Consider the following 26513-nt stretch of genomic DNA (forward strand, 5'->3'; position numbering starts at 1 on the left):
TAATAACTCTTCCAATTTCTTATTATTTCAGTCTTATTATTCTTTTTTTTAATTTCAGCACTTTAATTTACATGCTAAAGCAAAATTCAGTCCCAGTCGTCTCATATGATCCTGCCTCTCGAATCATTTGCTGCCATGCAGTCTGTCTAACAAGTGTGTGTAGGAGTGACGCAGCACGCTGCCACTGCTGTGACTGATTCCAGTCTGACGTGGAGAGAATCCACTCTTCAAGCTGGATCTCATTCTCTACGGTTAAATCCTGTGAAATCCTGCCCACATGTTCTTAATCCCCACGTAGACTTATGACGCTCGTTGAAAAAGCAGAGTGATGCGTAAGTGAGACACAACAACGCGGTGCCAGTGCCAGACTGTTGGGTCTTTCTTTCTCTCTCAGTAGCAAATAAAAATACAAATACAACCCTCCTGATGGTTGATGTAGAAGGCATTTGATTCTGAATCATCGATGTCTTTAATTCACCATAATAAAGACTAGGTAAGTCTGCCTTACCTTGACCTCCAGCATGGTCCAATTAACCTGTGAAGCCGTGATGTTCCTCTCCTCCCAGAAGTTCAGAGTCTTATTGCTGGGGTTCATGGGCTCCACACAGGCACACCTATAGAAGACATTTAAATATGAGTATAATTTTAGTTTGATTTATAAGCCAGTACACAAGGCTTCTCTTCCTGGGGTTTATATTTAACATAGAAGAAACATCACAATAAATCCACATCATATAACAATACAATTACAAAACAGAAGAAAATGACAATATCTGCACACATCCATATATTATCAAGAGCTTATAAAGTGGATTTTAAGTTTACAGGTGATTTTTATCCACGTGTAGAGAGAGGACATGGTTCAGTCCAGACAGACTTTGGTGAGAGAATCAACATGAAACTGAAGGCTCTACATGAGACGAACAAATATAGAGTCACTTAATAATTGATAATCAGTATTTGCAGCTCACATATTTCATAACACAACACATATGAAAAGGCACAGTGCTCTCTACATACAATGACTCATTCTACTAGCGTTCTCCAAAACTTAAATGTCAGCTTGGTCCCCTGCAGTCAGTGCACTATACGAGAATAGAAAACTGCAGAAGGAGCTCTTGGCTCAGACATGCTTAAATTGCTGGATAATGCATGATGCCTGTCACACACACACACACACACACACACACACACACTCTCAACATGGGATTATTCACCATAAAGCAAAAGCCATTACTGACAAAGAGGACAGTGTGTGTGTGCTATACAATTGTACATCTGTCCTTTCATGATGCAGGGAACCGTTTGAAGCCATGTGTGCTAATGTGCTTCCTTCCTTCGTTCGTACGGAACACATGCTCCATAATTGCCACGTCTCAACTCAAGCATGAAGTAAACTAAAACTTTATTGCTCAATTTATTGTATTTTATTTCCTCACTTTAAAGGTTTTTAGCTATGTACAGTTCCTGTTTGCAATTCTCTCATGGAGCTGAGAAATGGGCTCTTTTCACTGTAGGAAAATCACTAGAGTAAATTATCTAATCAATGATGGCTGAGTCTCTCTTTTTTAATGATTTGCATCAGGGTGAGAAGGGTTATTATTTAACTAAGAATAGGAAAACATACATAAAACAGACAGACAAAAAAAGTGAAATGGTATTCAAATAAGCATTTTGTTCCGTTTGGGTGCAGATGGCTGTGTTCCATTTAGCTTCCTCAGTATCAGGACGCATGCTGATTCACTATCACACTGTTCTGCCTACTAGGAACTGAATAGAGCCATTGTTACTGTGACCAGTAACACCTGCGCTAAAACATGTTAAAATGGCTGCTGTGCACACGGCCCATTTAGTACTTTTCAAAAAAGTACTTACGAGTACTGTGTGAGTTTCTGAAGGTTGTTGTTTTTATTTATGGGATAATGCACTCCCAGGTGGAAAAGCTTCTCCAGGGCCTCGTAGATGAAGATGATGCAAATAAGTGAAGCAAAAGCTTCCTCGGTGAAGCGTGTAATGTAACAGACAAGTGAGCTGGCATCAGTGGCCACCAGCAGTAGACAGAAGAAGGATGTCCACAGGCCAATACAGGCCCTCAGGGAGAGGTAAGACAGGCCGTATTCCCTGAGTGAGACAAGACACAAACACACACACAGGTACAGGGAGTTAGAGGTGACGCACATCTACTCCACTGTGGAATTAAAATATAAAATAATAATATAAAATATTCGACAATTCTTTATGGAAAACAAATAAACAATAGAACCCACTTGCAGAACTTGAAGAGGATCTTCTCAAAGACAAGAACGGGCCCCGTGCTGCCCAGGATGGTGAGAGGCTGACCAGCACAAAGAGAGTATGCAATTCCAGTCATGGAGGCCCCGAACAGGGACTCGATAGCACTCTGGAAACACAGGGGAGAACGCACACATGAATTGCCCGATTCACCTCACTTTGCTTTTCTAGATTTTAGAACACATTTTTACATTACACTGAGTAATAACACACGCTAAACATAATAGGTTAACATTTGTCAACTTTGTCCTGCGCTCGTCTGACAATAAAAATCCCACTTTTAACAATAAACCATCCTGACTTAACATTTAACGACATTTCTTACCACACGTCCCTCTGTGGCCTCTCCAAGGAGTCCTCCAAAGGTGATGACGGGTGACATGCAAGCGCAGTAGAGGAAGAGGAAAGAGGCCAGACACTGCAGACTGATGGCATCTGTGTAGTCGGAAAGGTAGTGAGGGGCCTTTCGCTTGATGTCCATGACAAACCCGCCAAACACTCTGTGAAGAAATGTGACTGCGATGAGATAAAGCTGATGTGAATCCCCACAAATGAGGGCATTTTCGTGCACACTAGGCACCCTAAAAAATCTTTTCTGTAACAAACATATTCTGTCACTTGGATTATTTACTGGATTGTCCTATTCAGTATTTGGGAGTGCAAACTTCAAATGAAGAGTTTCTGTGTTTCTACACGTGATAATCCAGGTTTCTCAATCAGCCTGTTTCAATGTACTCTATCACTGTCTCTGACTCTCAGCGAGCAAGTGAACAGACACTCATGCTGCAGCAACATTGGAGCGGGTTAAATTAGCTCAAGGAGGTTGCTATGGCAACAGTCGGAGAGACAGTACGCTTGGTCTGTGCAGAAGTGATGCCGTGTCCCAGGCAGTGGCTGTGGTGGTGAGAGGGGGTTGATGGCTGGGACTGGGCCAGACTTAGCAAACTACAGCTCAGCAGCAGCAGCAGCAGAACTGCATCGTTCCATCCTCAGCTAATAAACTCACTGACATGTCCAGTCAACCACAGCTCTACTGCAGTTTCATTGTTTCCACCTGGATGATGACAGAATGATAGAGTATCATCTTAAATCCCGTCTGTAAATCTTTACATTCCCCATTACACCTATTATTACGATACACAAATATCTCTGAAATGACAATCTTGATATCCTGACCTCATCAAAGCCGGGTTTATGAAATGGAATAAGGCACATTTTGAAATTCTATCCTTTCATGCATGATCATTTTACTAAACTTAAACTTCCAGCTACTAAATTAACTGCTAATCATTCCTTCACTTAGTCTTGATGACTTATTATTACTTTTTTGTGTGTCACATTCCTATACCTTGGCCTTTGTTTTATTTCTAGTGCTTTAAATTATTTGGACTTCTTGGCAGTGTTTGGACTTTGATTTTCCTGTTTACTGTTTTCTGGATTTTCAGTTTAATGGTTGTTAAATAAAACTGTTTCCTGTGTCTCGTTGTCTCTCCAGCCCTTGTGTATATAAATACTCCTCCTAATACCTTTGTTCTCTGTCAGATTGTCTGTGTTGCTTCTTGTCAACTCCTCGTGTCCTGTTCTGCCTTTGGTTCTGGATCTTTTTAAGTTTTTGACATATTCTTTGTGTTATAGGATTATTTTGTTTTAAATTATTATCTGAAAAATTGACTTATGGGCAGTTATGGGCAGTTACAGTCAGTAATTGAGTCCTCAGGAAGACTTTCAATCCTCATTCTTCTTTAATTGGAAATTTCTGCCCTGTTCGATTTGTGTCAAAACTAACTGGAAATTCTCCAACCAGCTTCATAAACAAAAGGTCCAGATAATATCTGAGTGAGCTCATGTGAGAAACTGGATACAGTAAGTTCAGCATTGGGGAGCTTTCTGCCCGGTCCATGTTTATGTCAAGTGCCACCACCTTGCATGGATCCTCCAGAGATTCTCTTGTTGTTGTGAATGCATCTCACCAGAAAATGTCCCACTGTGCTCAACATGTGTGAATGTAAAACTCAAAAGAATGTTTGGACCTAAATCCCTGGACATTACCCTGAGTTAAAAATGGCTTTAGCCTCAGGACTTTGACAGTAAATGTAGTCGAACGTATCCTACAAGACTTTATCCAATCAGAAGCCAGAACTCCCACAAGGAGGTGGTCTTCTCTGCTGTGAGTTCAGGCTTTTTGTCCACATTTGGCCCCCACTTGCCAGATGTGATCATAAGGTGACAGCAGCAGTGGACAAGAAGTTAGCCAAAATATGAAATATTAATTAATAACAACTTTAAATGGAAAACAAACGTAGTGAAGTAAGAGGTGTTGTATAGAGATGATTAAAAATATGCATCAGCATAATAAGGGGAGCGAGAGGGAGAAGGGGGTGGCTGCTCCCACACACATTGAGGGCCCTGTGAGAGATTAAATATCATCATAACTTGCAGAAGATGCAGCTGAAAGCAAAAGGGCTGCATGGGAAAGTTGCTGAGTGATGAAGTTACAGTTCTGCATAGAATATATAAAACCATTCCCATCAGCAGTGCCAGTGCCAAACCAAGTTTCCGCCATCTGAGGCTTATGAAGAGTTTTTTTGCACTCCTGTACGAATGAGGCCAGACTGTCTAACCTCACCTTGCTGTGTGTGGAGTGGGACATTGACAGTGACAAGGAGAAAGTGGTTGAAGAAGAGACGGTAGCCCATGCACAAAGTGTACTGTTGTTGTCTGTCAGTCAAATGTTTGCTCTCAAACATTTCAGTTTTTGTTGTAATTTGCCTCAGTAAGTGGCCATTTTTTGTGTTATTGGAAGGAATATGATCGGGTCAGTGATTTATCAGTACCATATTTAATCAAGTGTTTATGGAGTGTGAGCAGCAGCGTGCATTATTTGTGAGCCAGTATACATACTTGAACTAGTATGAATTGATTTTAAATATTGAGGTCAGTCTTCAGGGCACAGAGTGACTCTACACTTGTCAAGAATTAAAGGCTAAACAAAAGGTCCTTGCAGAGTTTGAGTGTGACGAATGAGAATGGACTAGCAGGGTACTTTGATTCCTTCAAAGAGCTACATTTATAGTTTGGTGATAGGGAGGCAGCACACAGGCGACAGGAAGACGGGGGACAAAGAAGAGCTTCAAGAGCTCAGGGCTGTACATCACAAATCATGGCGCTTTTCTCTCCGACACTTACTTCCCAGTGCGCTGGAGCTCAGGGCCATCGTGCCCCCCGTGTTCCTCTGACTCTCCCAGATCGGTCACACCGTTGGGAACAGGAGGAATCTTGCGCTTTTCCTGTGAGGATAAAAATCATGTCGGACACTGGACGTCATCTCAGTACAATAACATAATCAGACTAGTTGGATGACAAATGAGTCATCTGCAATTCTGAGATCTGACATATTCTGAAGTGCATTACATCAGAATAACAACATAACCCTAATGAGGGAAAAAAACAGGACCTTTTTTAGAAATCATCTGAAGCAGCAATCTGTCAGAACAACATTTATATACCAAACAAGATGGCGGCTCACTTTTCAAAGAACACAAAAATAACTAATGGTGGTAAAATAACATAGAGATTGACAGCAGAACCCTGGGGAGCAGCATCAAAGCGTGCAGTTAAGCGAAGACAGAAGTTGAAACATATCTCAGCAAGCAGCATGAAGAGCAGTAATAAAGATCTGAAGGAAATCTCAAACTTTAAACCGTCACAAAATGGGTTGTTACTGTACTGCATGTGGTTAATATGTTTCTTTAGTAATAGGCTGATAACAAAAAACAAAAAGTTAACACAAGCACACCTGAGAGGGCACATTCTTGGGAGGTTCTATTCTGATGGAGGGGTCCCACTCTCCAGGAGGCAACACTGTCACCTGATCCAGAAACTCATCAATGCCCGCCACCAGGTCATTCCTGTCTTTGGCTTTGTAAGCAACATCATGGAAAATCTGTGGAGCAGATAAAGGAACATACATGACTCATTTGTATGTGCATGTGTAATATTTGTGGTCCACTATGATTCAGAAACATGCTCACAGTAGAGTGAAAGGGTGAAAATGATCTTTCACCAAAGTTTCAATGCCTATCTGTTAAATATGCCACTCTTTTACCCATTTCAAAATAAAATTACTCTAGGGTTTCAGTTCCCTGAGTCTATTCTGTTTACTTCAACAAGACTTTTATTGCGAAATATTTAAACACAACTTTATACTATAGAGTCCTAACATGTAGTTGAGTACATGGGCATATTAAAATGTAGATAATTTATGGGGATTTTCTCGATTACATAGCAGCGGATCTGCAGTAGTCACGCTCCCTCTGTGAGCAACAGAGGTGTCAGAGCTAGAATAATTAACCTTAAAGTTCCCATGACATGGCTCTTGAAACACTAACACACATTTGTACGTTTGGTGATGAATCATGTTGTACTTGGGAGAGCAGACTATTGAGCAATCAAGCTCTATTGAGCTCTATGATTGTTCCGATGCCCATCCCAACATGGGTAAGAAGTAACAACACTGTGGTAAGAAGTAGACTCTTTCTTACTGTTCATTTATACCAGAAGTATGTAAATATACAGAAGCTACTTAAACTCTGAGAGCCATGCAACTGTATGAGGACTTCAATTTTATTGCATTTGCCCAAGACTCACCTCATCAGTCATCAGCGTAGCAATAGACCGGCCAATTTCATGATACTGTGGACCTTTTCCCAGAGGGCCAAGCAGGATGAAAAGAAACCTGTTCCAAGACAGAGTACAACAGGTTTTTGGCAGCGATCACTTCCTTCTCTAATGGTACATTTTGAGGATTATCAACTCAGGTATTTTGAAATAGAAGATGGAGACCAAGAGACGAGCATTTTTCCCTCAGGTTTGTGTATTTACCTGGTGGTGATGGGAACCTCAGCCAGGCCATTGAGCAGCACAGCAGGTGCCAGGCGGACAAAAGCCACCACAGGGCGTTCAAGGAATTCCAGCTCCCCCACCAGGACATTGGACGCCTCAGCACCAGGAGGGATTTTCTTCATGAAGTGGAGGTCAATCTGTGATATAAATAAAGAAAACAAATACACTTTTGAAGAAAACCTCAGGATAAACGAGATGATCTGTTTTTTTATTAAAAGAGATTCAACAAGAGCTAGGTGGGTTAAAAGGAGAAAATAATGGCTGAATGTTATTCCGATGAGCCACACACAGCAAAAGAAAATAAACTAAACTGCTGTCAAATTCGTGTCAGTTTCCCAGGCAAAGAAGCACACGGTGGCCATTTCACATGTAACCCAATCTTGGTTAAATATCCAGTGCTAGTTATGTGTTCAGCTATCAGTGCTGGTAGATAAACAGCAGGATCAGCAGTGGGTCTGCTCGCTCACCTTGCTGAAGTCGACAGCGCTGTTTTCACGGCTGACGTCCTGTTTGCCCTCATTGTTGGACGGCTGGGACTGAGGTGAGACCGTTTGGCCTGTCAGACAGAGCAGGAAACCCATTAGCATGGAGGCTCAGCCTATCACAACACTACTTTCCCACACTAAGACAAAGGTCTCCAGTGAGTGACTACAGGCTACAGTTACATTGTGAGAAAAACATGGTACAACAGGGGAAGGTTTATCCTGAGTGACAGAAGTGTACCTGCTGAGTTATCTTCTAAATGGTGCAGTGGTGATTTTAGCAAAAACGAAAGCTTTAAAAATTCATGTTAAGCAAACTGCATGAGGTGCAATCATTAACCTTTATTGTTTAATTTACACATATCGTTTGTTTTTTTTTAAATTTAATTTCACTAAATCAAAGTCAAAGATATCCCAATATCAGTTTCAAATAACGAGGTTATCTGATAAGTTTATAGTGAAAAGCTTTCTTAATTAGGAACTGGTGACTGTAATGAGTTATGAATGCGATTCCTAACCCTCCGATATAGTTTTTCTGCCCAACAAACTGTTGACAATGGAAAGAAGTGGAGAACATTATCATGAAAATCGCTACAACATACATTTTCTGTTCAGGCACACACATAAAAAAACTTCCTACCATGGTAAAAGTGAAGAAAATACAACGTTTTCTTTTTTGGCATCTTACTCTTAGATACAAAGAAAAAAAGCAACAAGAACAGTGCACTGTGAGCTTTGCATAAAGAGAAGTTTTATGACTGTATATAACGCCTCTCATGATGATGCTCTCCAAATTTGTTTATCTACTATTTCTACTTAGGCATGGGACGATATGAAAATCCCTGTCAAGATTATCCTGAGGAAATAATTTAGATTTGTAGTATTGTTGTAGTAATTGTAAAAAAAAATTTAGTTTCTTAAATGTAAACAAGCCGAGCCATCCATCCATAGTCTACCTTGTATCATAGACTTTCAGAAATGTGTGTCTGTAGTTGTATTTACAGTGTAGTGTAAGAATGTGTAATGTTAAAGATGTTACAAGCACGGCAGCATTTTCAATGATTGTTTTCTTTGAATCACGACTATCTCTATCACCAGAACCAACTTAGTCATGATGCATGATAATATCATATATTGTCCCATCCCTACTTCTACTACTACTGTGGATTATTAGTGTTAAGCATCAGCTGGGGCATCCTGGTTGCCTGTGAAAGTCTCCAGCTCTGTGTCTTCCTGTGCAACACTAGGACGTTTGACCTTGGTTTCGCCAATGAGCACATCTGGGTTCATGTTGTCATGGCTACAGGAGGAGCTCAACGCTGACAGAGGGGGAGGACAGACATCACATGCAACACACACACTGCGGCCATGCCACACTGGAACATGCTTTTTTGGGTGACACATTCCCGGGGAGTGCTTTTTCAGGCAAACACTTGGGAGGTGACAATTCAGGCCATTTACTGCTTAATTGAATGACACATGTGCGCACACACACACAGACACACACACACACACACACACTGCAGACAAGAACAAACACACAAACATGGAAAACACAAACAAGAGGAGAAAATGAGATCTCAAGTAGCAGTTAAACAGTATTTTACTGATGGACACACTGGATACATCACACAAAGGATTACAACAGTACACATAAAAAACTGCATATATTCACACACAACATACATATTGTCACCATAAAAAAACTTCACTTAACAGGTGATTGTGTGTAAGTGTGCCATGCGATCAGACAACCTGCTCACCATTCTTGTCCATGGAATGAGGCTCAGACTGCTTCTTGCCAATATCGGCAAAGGATCGGACAATGGGGATGCGGTTGGCCAGTTTCTTTTGGTTTTGGTGGTGGTGCTGTTTGAGCAGAGCCTCTCGGATTCTCTTCCTGTCTTCCTGGCCCACAGGCCCCGACGCCTCATACTGATCCAGAACCATGTCTGAGAAACACACGGATGATGGTCTGCACATTATTTAAACTGTTCATTTTTATTTCACAAAGGTTACTCATGAAAGTGTGTTTCTGTGAGGTACCACAGACTAATCTGATAAAAGGCAGTTTTGCACAGAATTGACGCAAATATCTGTGTTAAAAAAAGTGGAATTCCCATTAAGATGAAGTATTTATTTTAATCTGAAGGTTAAGATCTACTGTAATAGCATAATATTAAATGTGGAAAAGAACAAGGTACGGAATATAGACAATAAAACAATAGCTCTGGTTCTGCTGCATGAAATTTGAGTGGATAGTTTTCAAAAACTTTGTTTTTAATAATAGAGCATGTAATATTGAAAAGAAGATGTTCATGAATGGAGCCTTGAGGAACTCCATATTTTGGGTTGGAACTGCTCAAGTCTGGTATCTTTTCATTTCTTGAGTCAAACAGGACCATGGAGTGTTTACCTGCAATCTCCTCCAGTGAGTTAGCCCTCATATCCAGCATCACAGTTCCGTTCATGATGCAGCTGCGAAGCTCAAAAAGACTGTGTAGAGACAGTGTGGCTACATATGGTTTACTCCACCGCTCACCGCCATCCTCAACATCCTCCTCAAACTTCAGCCACCTGCAAACAAAAACAAAAGCTAAATCATGTTCTCTGATGCCACATAATTCCAATTTTCTATCCCGAATCTATAGTTTACACATCCCAAAAGGTTTAGAGCTACAAGTAAGCTCCATCATAAGCTTGATGTCACCAACAGAATCAACAGAATCTAAGTCTCAGTGCAACAGAGGAAGGACACTACAGCTGACCAGACTCAGCTCATGTGGCCGACCGCCGAAGCGTACCTGGCCGTCTCTTTCCACTCTGCGTCCTCACCCTCCCTGAGACAGATTTCATCCAGCTCGGTGAACAGGGCATGGGGGATATGTTCCTCATCGCCATCCTCTGTCCCCAAGAGGAACTGCACCCTCTGAGCCGGTGTGTCTGCTGCAGCAAGCGGGACAGTGACAGGATGGATATTAATCGGGAGAGGAGCAGGAAGGAAAAGGGAGCATTTGGAAAATAATAGGAAATAGAGGAATTATAGATGGAAACTAAAAATAGTTTGGAGTGTGAATGAGTGAATTCTCTCTGTAAATTAAGATAAATACAAATTTAGAGCTTGCTTGAGTCCATCTTGGACACCTACTGTGTGAGGGGGATTCTCGTCCATCGTCAGCTGAGGAGTCCCTCTCCTTGGACCTCTTCCTGTGTCTGTGTCCGTGGTGACGATGGCGTCGGTGCGACCTCCTACCCAACGGTACATGAACCCCAATGTAGAGAGTGCGGTGACCTGGAGGCAACATGTAAGAGACACATTTAACTCAGTCCGTCCGTAAGAGTCAACATTAAGAATGTTTCTCCTACAGAACAGCAAGCTTAACTTATTAAGGAAACTGACAATATTTATGTTATTTAAGTCTTTCATTAAAATCTAAATTCTACTTGTTTTTTCTGTCAATCCAAACAAATTGCAATGAAGGTGAAGTTTGAATCTGTTTTGACACAGTGAAGAAGACGGAGGTGTATCTTCACATGAAAGCATAAAAGTGGATTATAATACAATGGGAGGTGATTTGTAACAAGACAGTTATTTAAGTCCAATTATTCAGGTTCCTCAGTGGAAAAGAAAAGAAACTTAAGCTTAACAAATACATATGTAATTTGGTCTTTGTCTTTGTTTAAGGCTATCCTCTATTATTTATTTCCACTCTCTGTTGAGGAAACAGTTATTACTCATTAACTGGAATAAAAAAAAAAAAAAAAGATATTGTATGCGTGCTACAATATATTATTTGTCCAGTAAATTCCCATAGATTCCCATTAATTCCCATGGATATACTGTGGTTCCACTGCCCTACATGTTATAGACATTTCCTTGCTCAACGCCTGATTCAAATAAAGGCTTTTGCAGTGCTTGCTGAAGAGCCGACCATAACAACCCATTTATTTGAATCCAAAACATGCAGTGGAACCCCAGGACCAGGATTGAGAAACCAAGTTATATTGTATTTATAGCATCTCTTCCAGGAGTATAACCTTAGTATAAACTATTGTTTTATTGTCTGCCAGTATACCAAGTTGAGCAATGTGAAATGTTTTGAGATGGTGAGTCATTTTCATTAGGATTCATGTTGGAGAGGTAGTCAGGACAATAGTTGTTTTAGGCTATTTTGTACACCAAATTATGACTAAATAGTGTCCTTTTACTAAGCAACCCCCAAAACCTGTCTGACCTTGGCAGTCATTGCTGGTGCAGCTTTTGTTGTAGAGTTGTACAGATATGACACAGAGCTGAAAAAAAGTCTCAAGAAAAGGGTTGTTATTTTGGTTTCAGTTACGGTAAGAAATCTCATTATTTTCTCATTTGCCTTTAGTCTGAGGGGAAAAAATTGGTTTAACTTACTAAGATGTATTACTAATCACATTATAGCCCAATTAATGGAATCAAGCAATGCACAGGTACAAAATTTAATCACAATGGCACCACAGCATTTTAAGGCTGCAACTTCGCAGACATAGATCCAGGATAAAGGACAAGTGGGGTCTAATAAGAAAACTAACTTTGTGTCATAATACATTTGTAGTTGGGGAGTGTGTTTCACTCTGCCAGAGCTTGTCCTGCCATGGATGCAACCACCCAGAGCAAATTGCTGTTAGAGTGCGATAAATTATGTATGTCAGACAGAGAAGGAAGAGGAGGAGAGACTTACACTGCACATGAAGCAAATTTCCTAATAAAAAAAACAACATTCCAGCAGACAGGAACAATGAGGTAGAGGAGCTAAAAATAAAGATGGAGCAGCAGAGCTTATGCTTATTAAGTAAGACTCACGAGTGGAGGCCTTATCGTCTGCTGAGGTCATAGTATGCCTTTATCTCTCTGTCACCTTATCTCAGTGGTGTGTGTGTGTGCGTGTGTGATTTAGTACTTGCCTTTTTTCATGTCCTTAAGTGTTTTCATGTGTATTTTCATGCATGTTCTGCTCACTGAGACAAGTCAGTGCTGATTGGTTGGCTCTGACTGTGCAGCTCTATAGTGCTGCAGGTCAAAGTTATTTTTGATATGTCTAGTTTTGCAGGGCTATGCTGTCTGTGGGGTTACATTTATGTTTTTGTTTCTGTTATTTTCCTAAACAGCTGGTCAGTACGAAATTTGTTGATGTTGCTCAAACAAGAGGAAATCATTTGTTAATTAGGGATTATAGCAGTGGATACATCTACATTTGGTGCCATGTCACAAAATGTCACATCATGGTATGGACAGCACAAAATTCTTGTTATTAGGTTATATAAGAGTTAGGCAGTATGGCTTATAAATAATATTTTATGCTATGTCCCAATTTACAGTATGTTAATAGATCTCAATATAACGCATTTCTGTAAAATAAAAGAAAATATCAACCCTTTAAAAATAAGATAATTTCTGTTCATCATACTTATAATGGTATGATAATATTATATGTTATTGTATTTCTTAATGTTTGATACATGTCTTTGAAACAATAAAATGGCCTATACGTGTTGTCAGGCTTAAAGGTTTTCTGATGGTTTGGCTTTAAGTTTGATGTCAATCACATGTCTTTGTAATCATTATTTAATTCATCATAATATGTGACTATGACTCATGAATATCAGTACTGCAATAGCCTATAAAACCTGGAAAAAATCTAAGACAATATTTTGTCTTATGTTTTAATGTTAAAATAATATCAATACAATAACCAATCATGTAACTAATACTTCATATTAGTACTGTAGATGTGTGTGTAAGAACGAGGACGGTGCATGATGGAGGAGAAAGGGGCGGTCCTCCGACGTTACCACGGCACCAGACTACTGATCACAGCAACCGTCAACCAAAGACATCGAGAGTCCTTGAGATGAAAGCGTCATCTCACCGGCAGATTTGTCATAATCAAAGAGTGACATCTTTGCCTTAGTGTGGAGTGTTGCCATGACAACATAATTGGTGAATTCATCTTTATATTTTACCATGCCATTATGTTTGGTATGTCATTCATTCATTGACAATACAGGCAAAAGATAAGATCCCCCTCAAGTAAGTCACTTTACAAGGTTTACACATAATCAGATATGAACCAGTCATTAGTGACACATTTCTGGAGTTATGACTAATATCATTGTATTCACTTGACCTCTTACTGTCCAGACACATTAATCCACAATACAGAAGATCTGAGTTTAATCAGTCCATCTGAGTCACCTTCATCTTGAGCACTCGAACTTTAAAAGTGCATTTGCTTCTTAATTCCTTTTTAATGCTCTTCAAGTCAAATACAAAATGTGTTAATAAGAAGCAAGCAGGGTTCTACAAAGCAGATTGTGTTGAAACCATTATAATGTAAACACACGTTTGGTCAGTTGTGTCTGAATTTCCATGTATCCGTGGGTTGAACGTGTAGGAGGGAGATAGTAGCAGCAACAGCAAGAGCAGGAACATTATAATGAAAGGGTCACGTTCATGTACAGTATATTGTATTACTCCAGTACAACACAAGCAAGCAGTATATGGCTGCATTATCACCTGAAGCTTGACATGTATTCAGTCCACTCAGTACTTTTATCAAGACAATAATGGGAAAACTATGTTGTTGAAAAAGTTCAATTCTGTTACACAAGGAGTTTCGATCAGATCACTTATGTTTATTTCAATAAATAAGAATATTATATTGTATATATAATTTACGAATTCAGATGTAAATATTCATTCAAAGTAATTGTGTGCTATCCAAAACCCAATGGCTTTAAATATAGAAATTCAAATAAAGGGAAGCAGAAAAAGGTTAGTGTCACTATGAATATTCTATATGGCTGTACGTATATTATCCCATGATATACAGGTATACGATATATAGAGAGAGAAATAGACCATGATGAGATGATGCCATTTTTAAATAGATATTATTTTTTCATTGTTTATTTAAAATAATCTTCAGATGAAGTTCGCAACAGATAATTTTATCCCATTTTATGTTTGAAAGGGATACTTGTTTTACACAGTCAAGTTGAAAGCCTTTTTTGTGCTAAGGTCTCTTTATCTATTCAGAACACTAATGGTCATCTCAGCCTCCTTTACAATGGACGACATGCTGACACAAACACACACAGCTCTTAATCTCTGACGAAGCACAATTCCTAATGATTCACATTTAGAGTCAATAGGCATGTTTTATACAAACAGTAAACTCTGCTGTCAGAGATTCTGTCACAAGGCACGTTTTCTGCACACAAGCACGACTTATACTTTGTGGCAAGCAAATATCCTTCTAGTCTAGTCTAGTTCAACCAACCAGCGACTGCTGCTGAGGTGCATTATGGGAAACATAGCATCCAGCAATATCAAGGGGGTTTACCTTCTAGCTCTTCCTTCTCAAAGTTGGTGTTGAGCATGGAGCGTGTGCCCCCTCGATCCACCACCGCCTCCTCATCCGTTCTCTATGAGAGAGAAAGACACAGAGAGAGACACACAGAGAGAGACAGAGACACAGAGAGAGACACAGAGAGAGAGGACACAGAGAGAGAGACACAGAGAGAGTGCACAGAGAGAGAGGACACAGAGAGAGAGACACAGAGAGAGTGCACAGTGTGTTATTTCTGTGTTCTCGCAATCAAAACAATAACAAAAGACATAGTTTGATAACATTGGGAAGCAGCATGGAATCATGGGATTTGGTTTGCGGGTATCTCAAACATGGGCCCCCCCCAATCAATTTCATGTGGCCCGCCACTTAATCAAGTTTCAATGAGTTATAATGAGTAATGAGTTTCTATTGTAAACTATTACTCATTTCACATCAAAAGAAACACTTTTATTTTGAAATTATTATTATTGTTATCTCAATATATTTTTTTTCAAAAGTTGGGACTTTTATTTCACATGACCAGTCCCCTACTGACCAAACTTGACTCTCAGTGGCCCCCAGGTCATTTGAGTTTGAGACCTCTGGTCTAAAACATGCAGGGCAGTAAGTCCCCAAGGACCAGCAATGAGAAACACTGTTGGTCCTTGGGGACCTACTGCCCTGCATGTTATAGATGTTTCCCTGCTCCAACACACCAGATTCAAAGGGTCAACTAGTGATGAAGCTCTGCAAAAGCTGAGTAACGGGGTGAGTTGGAGCAGGGAAACACAGGACTGAGAAACACTGCATTATACATAACATTATTCTTATATTTTTTTTCAGATATTTAATGCAGAAATGCTACATATTATATCTTTAACCAGGGTTAACAATTATTGTAGTACATGCTTCTCTGACTGGACAGTTTTCATGTCACACACGTATCAGAGGAGCCTCTTTGTTTCCACTAGTTAAATCCATATCTCATCTAAACAATGAAAGTTGTTACACAACAGTACACTGCACCAGCTCTCCCCTTCACTTGCCTAGTGGGAGGATGTGTCCTGGAAATGCACCCGCACACACACAGAAACTCAGCATTATAAGGCTAGCTTCCATTGGCCATCGCTATGGCAACAAGAGGCAGCCTATCACAATGTGAAAAAGCCACGCTCTACTGCTGAGCGGCAGCTTATTACGCAGTTTTTGAGTCATGGCTGGAACTAGATGGCTTCTTTGTGCATGAGCCTAAAAACATGTAGGTAAATGTGTTGCCACCCACAGCTTTGCCACTGCACATGCTGGATGTGTCGAGTGGGGGGGGATGCTGGTGCTAATCAATGAAATATTATGCTTTCCTGTTATTTTATACTGTGAAATGCATTTACAGTGAAATTAAGAGGAACTGGTCCATGAATGCTATCACTACTGATGAATATTTTATGAAAACAATGGCTGTTTATTCATTGGTTTTTACTCGGTTGGAAGTGTCCAATTACAGGACATACTGGAACATACTGTGCAAAATGTAGTTAAAAACATAATAACTACTACTGCCATACTTACAACAAAAACAACTGCACTGTGTCTGCACCCATTATTACCCATGTTTTTTTTGTTAACAGATTTTTTAAAAGTGTTCTTTACCATCGAAGACCTAAAACTAGAAATTGTGACCCTCAAGTCCTAAAGAAAATGTTTACTGATGCTATAAATCAAGTGGGTAGTCTGCTCATTTGTCTATAAACTTCCATTCAAACAGACTGCTTTTTGGAACCAATGGAATTGCCCCCTGGTGGCTATTCAATGTATTTTCAAATCCTATTTGGCTTCAGGAGGAACCCAGAGAACTATGTCCATTATTTATATGCAGTCTATGTGGATGACAAATATTTGCCACTTAAAAAAGGCTCACCTTTGCCTGCTTAAGTCTACAATAGCTTAAGACAATGTTTGCCACTGTATTTTATTGTTAGACAGTCTTTTCCAACTGGATGGTACTTAATGTACTGTGGGTGTACTGATTGTGTACCTACTACACAACTATCACAAGGCTGGTGTCTAGCACTGGTGGAAAGTACCTTTACTCAAATATTCTACTCAAAAACAGTTTTGAGGTAATCATTTCTAAACCTTCAAAGCAAATATTGTTCTTTTTAACTACATTAATTAACTATAGCTCCCTGTGATTGGTTAAATCTCATGATACTATAGATTTAGTAGTGAAGCTGTAAACAGAGAAGTGAAGAAGTGTTTATCTCTCTTAGTTGATTTAGTTTGTCAGTAAAAAAAATATGCTGAAAGAATATTATGAAATTATTGATCAATTACGCCAAAAACTAAACTAAACTAAATACTGCCTACCCTTCCTTAAACAGTGGAACTGCACTGACAACAGCTGTTATTTGACTAATGGTAGCGTAAAGGCCAGGTTAGATTTGTGTCTTTACAAATATAAGGTGATTTTAACACCTTAATAATAATTGTTTATCTTTTTGTCACAATCTACCTCTTCTCCTGCATTTAGGTCCAAATATGTTCCCATGCTTGATAGAAGCCTGGTAATAACAACATCCAGAGTGTTCTTTTATAAGAAGAGCTAAATGTCCTTCTCGTTATTTAACTGCTTAGAAAAGAAGCACAGCCATCATCACAGGGCAAAAGCTTCTCAGGAACCAGGTGCTGGAAAATTGGCAATTTACAAATAAATATGAAAAAATGTACAGTGTGAAAATGTGGTGATTATTCTATTATTTGTAAGCACAATAGAGGGACATAATAGAATACCATGGAACAGTGCAGCAGCAGTAACACTAATGCAAAGAGCCTAAAATAATACAGGCCAAAGTGGTTCTCTGACAAACAACCAGCACAGTTCTTTCTTTCCATCCCAAATGCATAGTTAGTTCATGGACTCAACCATATAATCACAAAATCAGTCATTTTTCTCTCTCTCTCTCTCTCTCTCTCTCTGTTTTTCCTTGCAGAGCTGCTTTTTAGCTCAAAGCACAGCAAGTTTCTCTTAAATACTCATATAAAAAAACAATTAATAGAATTATTAGAGCTCTACTCTTTAAAAAAAGGAGTCCTACACTACACTGGAAATAACAGCATCTCATATGCAGACATGTGCTACACACTTTCATGCTAAATGTGGCCGCCTGATCCTGCAGTGATTAAGCAACTGGTGCAACAACACTCTCACACACAGATGGACACACATGCATGAACATGTGAGAAACAAGCCCTGTGAATCCAATGAATGCGGTGTGACAGATGTCGACAGCTGACGTGCTGGGCTTACAGTATACCGAGATATTGCACTGCATGTCACTCTCTTAGACATGCAAACACAGGCTCAGTTTAAGATTAATTATGTAGTCGCTGCAGACAGACATCTATAGACTTTCAGTGATCTGAAAGACTGACAAGCTATGTTTAGTCTGATTGAAATAAAATCAGAAAAAAACACATAAATCTGAATAATCTGGTCCAAAAATAACTCGTTTTAGTTTTTATTTGGTTACAAGTCAGGCATCAGACCAAGCTCTGCACAGCAATGTGTTCCTGCCAAATCTCCGAACAATTCTGCCCCAGAAGAGTAAAACTAACTCTAGCATTATCATTGTAGACACCCGCCTTTCTCCTGTTTCCATGGTGCAACGTGTACTTGAAAAAAAAAGTCGGGTCCGGATATACCATACTGTCTCATGATCTATAAATTGGATGCAACAAGTTTGGAAAATATCACCATTTAGTCAAACAAGAGACATCTATATTTCCTTAACACACCATATCCAGGACAGATCCTCAAGCTTCCTGTCCTATACAGGATGCATATGTCAGACACTATGATCTGACTGTCATGTGTCCAGAATACCCTCTTGTCTCATGTTTACTTATTAATGTCCATCATGAATACATTTAAGGACTAAACATTAGCTGTGTTAATGTGTTCTTCTAAGTTCATATACTTCCAAAGGCAATAAGAACACTCAGTTGACAGTGTTCTTTTGCAGACAATCGGAAAACTCACTGTACATGACAAAATGGTTTATTCTGATTGAATTCTTGTTATACACTTGTGTCATAATCAGACAACTTATTTTTACATCCATCCATTTGCATAAATAGGGAAGTTGTAATTATTGTAATCATATTGAAGGAAATCTGCAGATAAACATAAACACAGCGTCTCTATGTGTTAATATTGCATCTACACTCACTGCGGTTCCACTGTACAGTCAGTACACTCTGACCACTGCACTCAATTCACCGTGGGATGAATTACAGACTTAATCAGCACTCTAGATAAAGAAATTTCCTTTTCCTTGCTTTTAATCTGTCCTCATGGCAGTGACCGGTTGTTTGAGACAAGCCTGGGAGAGGATGAGGTTGACACAGGGCTGGCACTGCTGGTTGGCCCTGCACGTCCCCAGGGAAACTCCCTCAGTCTCAGTAACTCATTCTTAAAACCCCATGAGAATTATACATATAATCTAAATTCAGCTAGAATGTAGTTTAAAGCTCTGGCATAGAACACATAACCAGATGGCAAAAGAATGAGGCTTTTAAAACCATTGTTGTGCTACACTGAATGAAGACATGTGCTTTAATAATGGTATAGTTTCTCCCCTGGACCCTGTCACCACATTGTCATATCTCACTAACAGACCATAACACGTGTTTCCTTGACTGAGGAAAACAATCAATGCAGCCATATTTCTCTGAAAACAGCATTACTAACACGACGCCAAGTTTGTAGTTCACTACTACTGTGTGAAATCCTTACTGTTTATAATTTGACATGTAACAACCTTTTTAATACCTATTGTACACCAAAATGTACAGGTATTTTAAAACATGGATAAACCTACACGCAAGCAATTGACTCCTTTCACATCGACAGTAAAGGATTTTGTCTTACCAAACCTAATCTACCAATGTGCAACACATTACTGTCTTAACAGTGCACATGACCAATTTTTCTTTTTCCAGAGCCTTGTGTATCAAAGTACAGAAAGATAATACAGATTTATCACAACTTATCGCTCCCACATCCTTGGCAGCTACAGTCTAGCTGTCGTAACACATATTTACTCACTAACTCACTCACTCACACACACACTGTGACTGCAAGGAGCTGTGCTGATGCAAATACAATATTAATGATATTAATATTGATGTTTAAATTGATGTTTCTACTCAACTATAAATGTCATTTTGTAAGTGCTGTGGGTTTATGGTCTATATGGTCTCGATAATGATTTTCTATCTCCTATCAGATCACATACAGTAATTAGGAAGTCTATTAATCAACTTTATGCCAATGCAGTACATCGGGACACATCATGTGTGTATTTGTATAATGTAATTCATTTTCAGATTTAAAAAAATCTGCATATATACTGTATTCTTATATTTAATGATACTGTAGCTACGGAGCATTTTCCCCCTTGCCCTGTAAATGTAAAATTTGGAGAGAAAAAAACAATTAGGAGTTTGTATTGACAATCTTAAACAGTAAATGGGGCAGAATAAGATCCAACAACCTCCCATAGAGGCTTAATTTCTGCATCTTTGTCTCTAATGTTTAACTAAAGCAATGACTCTTTTTGATGTTTGTGAGCCTGATGTTATGAACCTCTATTTTGTCCCAAACAACGCTTTTACCCTGCTTATCATGACGAATGAGCCAGAATCTCCTCCCTGTAGGTCCCTGCTTCTATTTATAGATACCGGTTCCTCTACCTCATGATGCTGACCCCAGATCAGTCGAGAGAGCTGCATCGCAGCTCAACAATCTGGGTTGAGATTAATGTGCCCGCCTTTACAGCAGGATAAAACCTCGTCTCTGACCATGGGATCAGTGATGGAGGGCCGTGCACGGTGGAGAGAATTAAATCATCCTTTTCTCGTTTGGTCCGCTGGTTGGTGAGGACGGCTTGAGGGGGAACGGGAGCAGTGAGCACGTGACCAAGACTCAAGAGGAGTCGGGATGTGAGAGGTGGAGGAGGGGTAAACATGTGACCATGTAGCATCATGAACAGACACACTGGAATGTAACTATTAGACCATTAGATTTCTGTAATGCCAGAATAACCATTTGTAGTTTTTTTCTCAATCTCTTTATTACAATACAACCAAACATAAATAACTGTGTGTTGTTGTTTTTTTAACTAGCTTCTTCAGGCTAAAATGGCAAGTATTTGGTGTGCTCACCGCTTATATTTGATCATCAGAAGAAACCTGGCTTTTTCAAACCTCAATAACACTGTTATTGCCACTGGTAACACCTGTGTTTTTTCCTACTATTGTATGTAGAAAATGGGAGCTGTAGTACCTGTGGAAACCTGGCATAATAGGTCTATTATGCCAGACATAAAACCATCATTGTGTATCAGCAAGGCCAACAAAGCCAGTGGTGGCCTTAGACTTATTGCACAGTACTGTATAAAATAAATATCTATTATTTCTACATTTGTTCATTATAAAGCCATTTTCCTTAACAGTTATTTTTTTCTGTGTGTCCATACTCAAATCCTACAAACATTCTTTTAAATATGCAGCAAATAGCATGTAGAGATTCATCCATCCATCCATCAATTGTGTACCACTTCATCCTCCACATGATGGCTGCCCGTGCCAATCCCAGTTGGGGAAAAGGCAGGGTACACCCTGGACAGGTCGCCAGTCCATCGCAGGGCCACATAGAGACAAACCACCATTCACTCTCACACCTACGGGCAATTTAGTGTGTCCAGTTAACTTCTGCATTCTGTCTTTTTGCTGCAAGGCAACGGCACTATGCACAGATTCAGTACAATACAAGTGGCACATGTACTGGACACACACAGGGACATACATTGTACATATATGCATGCCCGGTAATGCACACAGCTCCTCTGTGGGCGACATGGTGTGATGGGGAGGAGCAGTGTGGATGGATGAGCAACAAACTGAAGGGAGGAGAGTAAAAGCCTCCAGGCTTGACATGAACTGAGGGCCATAGGTTGCCCTCATGTCATACAGTGTTAATGCAGTGCTGTGCATGCATGCTCTTATGCGATGCGAGCACAGTGAAAGTATGTGTCGTGATGGTAAGGAGGGCACGGCGACCTTCACGATGCAGGGCTACATCTCATTTTAATTCAAAGCACATTCTGTAGCTGCAAATCAATATCCTGCTCTATATCTGTGCTTTGGGCTGGGAAGAGAATACAGGTGTCAGTTACAGTACAGTGTCTCAGGAACTATTTAGACTATACATCTATCCTATACATTCAGCAAATTTGTTTTGTAGATTTAGATATTTTGGAAAATATTCAAACGCTTAATTCACCGAATTTGTAGAAGCAGTAGTTCCAGCCTCCAGTTTTCTTAACCAGAGAATCTGTTGAATCTATTGCCCATTACACTGCTTATTAATGTAAATAGATAATCAAACAATCACAAGGCAGCAACATCATGCATTCAGACATGGTCTAGATGACCTGATGACGTTCAAACCGAGCATCAGAATAAGGAAGCAAGGTGACTTTTTTGAGAAACTACTAGTACTTGGGTTTTCACGGATATAACCATAACGTTTATTACAATAAAATGTTTTCAAATAAGTCAATATCTTCAATATCTACCTTTGTTATAATGCAATTAAATGATGATACTGTCATTTAAGCAGTCAAAAGTTAATCCAACACCAATAAACCTAAATTCAACTTTACAACAAATATTAGAGTGGATGATTTCATATGTGGTAATGCAACATCACGTTTAAAATGTATTACAAAGTGAATATTGATCGGAGGCTTGACTTGACTCAAAATGGTGCAAATGAAATTACATTATCTGTCAGAAAATCTACAAATCAATCAGCCCTATTCCTGAATAAGACAATAAACAATTCAACAAAAATCAATTTGAACTATGTAAGTGTTAATGTGTTACTTAGTGTGACACAGCTCGTCACTGCACAAGAAATACACAGTTACCGTCTGAAGCAATTAGTTTGCCACCTCATAACACCTGATTCCACACCTCACACTACTGCACATGTGGTCTAACCACTCTTCCTGATGAGTTTTTACATCTGACATTGTTGAACATTGCCCTCAGAGGATTGAGTGATTGGCCAACAAAGCCACGGTGTCCTCAGGATCACTAGACTGCCAGGCCTAACCATAGCTTTTGTCGACACACAAAACAGATTCAATAAAACAAAAAGCCTGCACAGAGACTGAATGACACTTATTTAGACTGTAGTTAGAGCCACTGGATATACAGCACATCTTCACATTGGACAGACAGCAGGACCGCGAGGGATGAGCCAGTATGATACTTAATATTGGTATCGGCTGGATCGGATATTGGAAAGATAAAAATGTAAAATAGTAGTAAATCAGCAACAGTATTTTAGCTGAGTCATGTTGTTGGCTGCTTGTTTCTTCTTTATGAAAGAAGAATATTTGTTACACAGTTGGAGAATTATCTCTTGACATGGCTGTAGGTGGTAGCACAAATGTATTGTTATGTTAATTTCCCTGAGGGAACCTCCCAAAGGGATTAATAAAGTCGTCTGTCTGTCTGTCTGTCTGTCTGTCTGTCTGTTAACAGCTTTGTAATTTAAAGGTGTAAAATGACTGTTTTGGAATTTGGACTGATATCTATAACGGTAGGTACTGGAGGTTGTGATATCATATCGGTATCGGACAGTAAAAACTGATATCGTGCCATCCCTCAAAGCTGCAGCTGTGCCTCCAGCAAGATTCTGGGGTTTGTCAACTGACAGGCCTGCTGTCAGAAATAAACCCAGGCAACACTGAAAGTGGCCTGGAAAGTGTGTGACAGCTTGAGTTTTAAAAATTTTTAAAACTCATCTTAAAACCCATTTTTATTCCCTGGCTTTCAACTCAGCATGAGACTCTGCTCTTGTTTTTAGTGTTTTATTGTTTTTATTCTCTTAATATCTTTATTGTTTTATTGTTTTTATTGTTTTAACATTTTTGTTGTTTTGTTGTTTTTATTGTTTTAGTATTTTTATTGTTTTACTTTTTGTTTTATTTCTTGTACAGCACTTTGTCTCAGCTACGGCTGCTTAAAGCGCTTTATAAATAAAGTTGAGTTGAGTTGAGTTAAAAAAAGAACCAGGAACAGATAACCACAGAGAGCTCTGTTATCATTTCGTAGTTTAGTTTAGTTTACTTTTAATAAAAGAATAACTATGCTAAAATGACATGTTTTTGTCAGGTCATAGATGGAAGCTAATGTATAGAAAATGTGAGTATGTGAGGCAAAACTGTAACAGTAAAGAAATGTGTAGAAATACTACAGTCACACAATATTATAGTGCTACTACTTGTAAGGTAGTCGTTTATCAGTGCCATAGTGCAATGACATATTCTGAATAGCTGACAGCTGAGAATGTTTATATCCACCATTGGTACAAATACAAAATGCATAATGGGGACAAAATATCAACAAATCCAACACTTGTTGGAATGGATCATATTAACTATCCACCAATGCAGCTAGTTACAAAACAACAAGGAGGGCGTCTTCAAGTGTCAACACCAAGCTTATATTCCATTTCCTTTGCCAAGCTGAAACACAGGCATATTGATTCTCCCATGCTCCTTTCCAGGAATCTGAGTCCATTATCATATCCCTCAATGGGAAGCAGATAGGTGACCTCATTTGTGTTCTGCAGGGATTTCTCCTGGGGATTTAACAACAGCATGGATGATGGATGTTTACATGACTATGCCCTGGGATCTAGGCCACGAGGTGTTCACTAGAAATCATATTAAAATGAAATACTCTAAATTGCATTCTTTCTTTACAGCATGAACAGGACATGTCCGAGCAAAGAGTGTTTCATGCAAAATGCATAAGGCTGGGTCTTAATGTAAATCTCTTTACTTTCAATCCGTTATTAGAAGGCTTTACCACATGTGCAAAGAGCCAGAATGATTCTTTCCCTACAGCTATGGGGGGGATGGATTAACAACAGCTGTACATGCACTGTGATTGGCTGCCTGCTTCTCTTGTCATGGTTTTCATCCCTACAGATGGCCATGGTTACCGTGGCAATGGCAGCAGGTTCTGCATCGGCAGCATCACAGGGAAGAATATGCTAAGTGTATGTGCACTGGAAACGACTCTCCAACATCACCTCTCTTTAACCTTGTCGGACGCAGGGGGGCACAAGATGAGAAGTATGAACACTGCGCCCGCAAACGAGAGAGAAGTTTTATTTTCTAAAAAGTTGCTCGGGTTTGAAGAAGGTAAAAAAATTGTCCGCATGTCGTATAAGCACATAAAGAAAACGCTAGAATGTGGGACAGAGTACTGAAAAACCAATAAATCTATTTTTCCTAGCTTTTCTTCACCCATTTCTCCCTCAGCGATCACCAGGGTCAGTGCAGCAGCTGTAAGCTCCTCTCTAGCCCCACAGTGACAGTCCCATCTGTCAGCCAACCTCCCCGGGACCTTTCGCAGTGCATATCAGCACAACTGGCACTCTCTGCAGCACAGGATGCAAGCCTCTCACATCCTATTATCTATACATGCATTAATATAATGCAGTTAATAAAACGGTTAAAAAAAAATGCAAGAGATCATATGCAATCTTCTTTCCAGAATATGCTCTTTATGCAGCTAAGTCTATGTCACAGAGGCAGGGCATCCAAATTTACATGATGCCATAATCAAAGTCACCCTCAAATAGAATATATTCAGGTGCAAAGTACACCTACCTGATAAACGAATCCTCTACTGTGGTCCACTGACAGCATGGTAGGTCCTAAATGTTGGGGCAAGATGCCCGCTAACTCCCCTTGTGCTTGCGGCAGTGGTAAGATGAGAGGCTAAAGGCTCAGGGCCTGAGTTGTCTCTGAGCTTTGTGTCAGTGTGTGAGGAGTCAGAGAGAATAATGGAGAATGATGGAGTCAGCTTGTTGAGCTCTCAGTCAGGACCTCTCCGCTCCTCAGCCGCTCCCCTCAACCACTCTCCTTTCCCATGCTGGAGCTCAGAACGGCTCCAGCTCTGCCTCAGCCTCTGCCTTCATCCAGGGTAGCATCAAATGTTCTTGACAAGTGTTTCAATCAGCCAATCCCCCCCGAGAGATTAACGCTCTGACATCACCGATGCTGTGCCATGCACTGCTCTGCTCTGCTTGAGCTCTGTGGCTGTGTAACCTAGGAGGAGCCAAACCACACCATCCTGTGTGAGGGGCTTCATGCACCTCCTGAAGTCACCTGCCCCATGTCCGCCACAAGCTCCAAATAGAGGAAGCAGCGAGCAGTGTAAGGGATTCAAGTTTACAATATACTGCCGTTACAGTACATCTGTGTGTGTGTGTTTGTGTGTGTGTGTGTCTGCACAGTTCACCTAAGGTAACAAAGCTGTTCTGTGGCAGCAGTGCATTGTCAGCAAATCCGTGAAGACATGGCGTGCAAGAAACAGGAACGAGCAG

General features: G+C 39.9%; 1 protein-coding gene across 4 annotated transcripts in view; it reads right to left on the reverse strand.

Annotated features, from left to right (window-relative positions):
• The window catches only part of LOC131476085 (sodium-driven chloride bicarbonate exchanger-like), a 37820-nt gene that overhangs the window by 6781 nt on the left and 4526 nt on the right, over nt 1-26513 (reverse strand). For 2 of the 4 annotated variants that reach the window (XM_058654568.1, XM_058654593.1), the window contains exons 3-16: nt 15053-15134; nt 10825-10968; nt 10481-10622; nt 10093-10253; nt 9440-9628; nt 7662-7750; nt 7174-7331; nt 6940-7027; nt 6089-6235; nt 5479-5579; nt 2618-2792; nt 2268-2401; nt 1876-2121; nt 509-614 (exon numbers count right to left, since the gene is read on the reverse strand). In XM_058654568.1, the coding sequence (XP_058510551.1) occupies nt 509-614; nt 1876-2121; nt 2268-2401; nt 2618-2792; nt 5479-5579; nt 6089-6235; nt 6940-7027; nt 7174-7331; nt 7662-7750; nt 9440-9628; nt 10093-10253; nt 10481-10622; nt 10825-10968; nt 15053-15134 (1962 nt within the window). Of the gene's footprint in view, nt 1-508; nt 615-1875; nt 2122-2267; nt 2402-2617; nt 2793-5478; nt 5580-6088; nt 6236-6939; nt 7028-7173; nt 7332-7661; nt 7751-9439; nt 9629-10092; nt 10254-10480; nt 10623-10824; nt 10969-15052; nt 15135-25794; nt 26174-26513 lie in introns of those variants that run through there. The other 2 variants (XM_058654584.1, XM_058654576.1) reach the window with 2 other exon arrangements.

The sequence above is a fragment of the Solea solea genome, chromosome 2, assembly GCF_958295425.1.
Source record: "Solea solea chromosome 2, fSolSol10.1, whole genome shotgun sequence".
In the NCBI taxonomy this organism is placed as follows: domain Eukaryota; kingdom Metazoa; phylum Chordata; class Actinopteri; order Pleuronectiformes; family Soleidae; genus Solea; species Solea solea.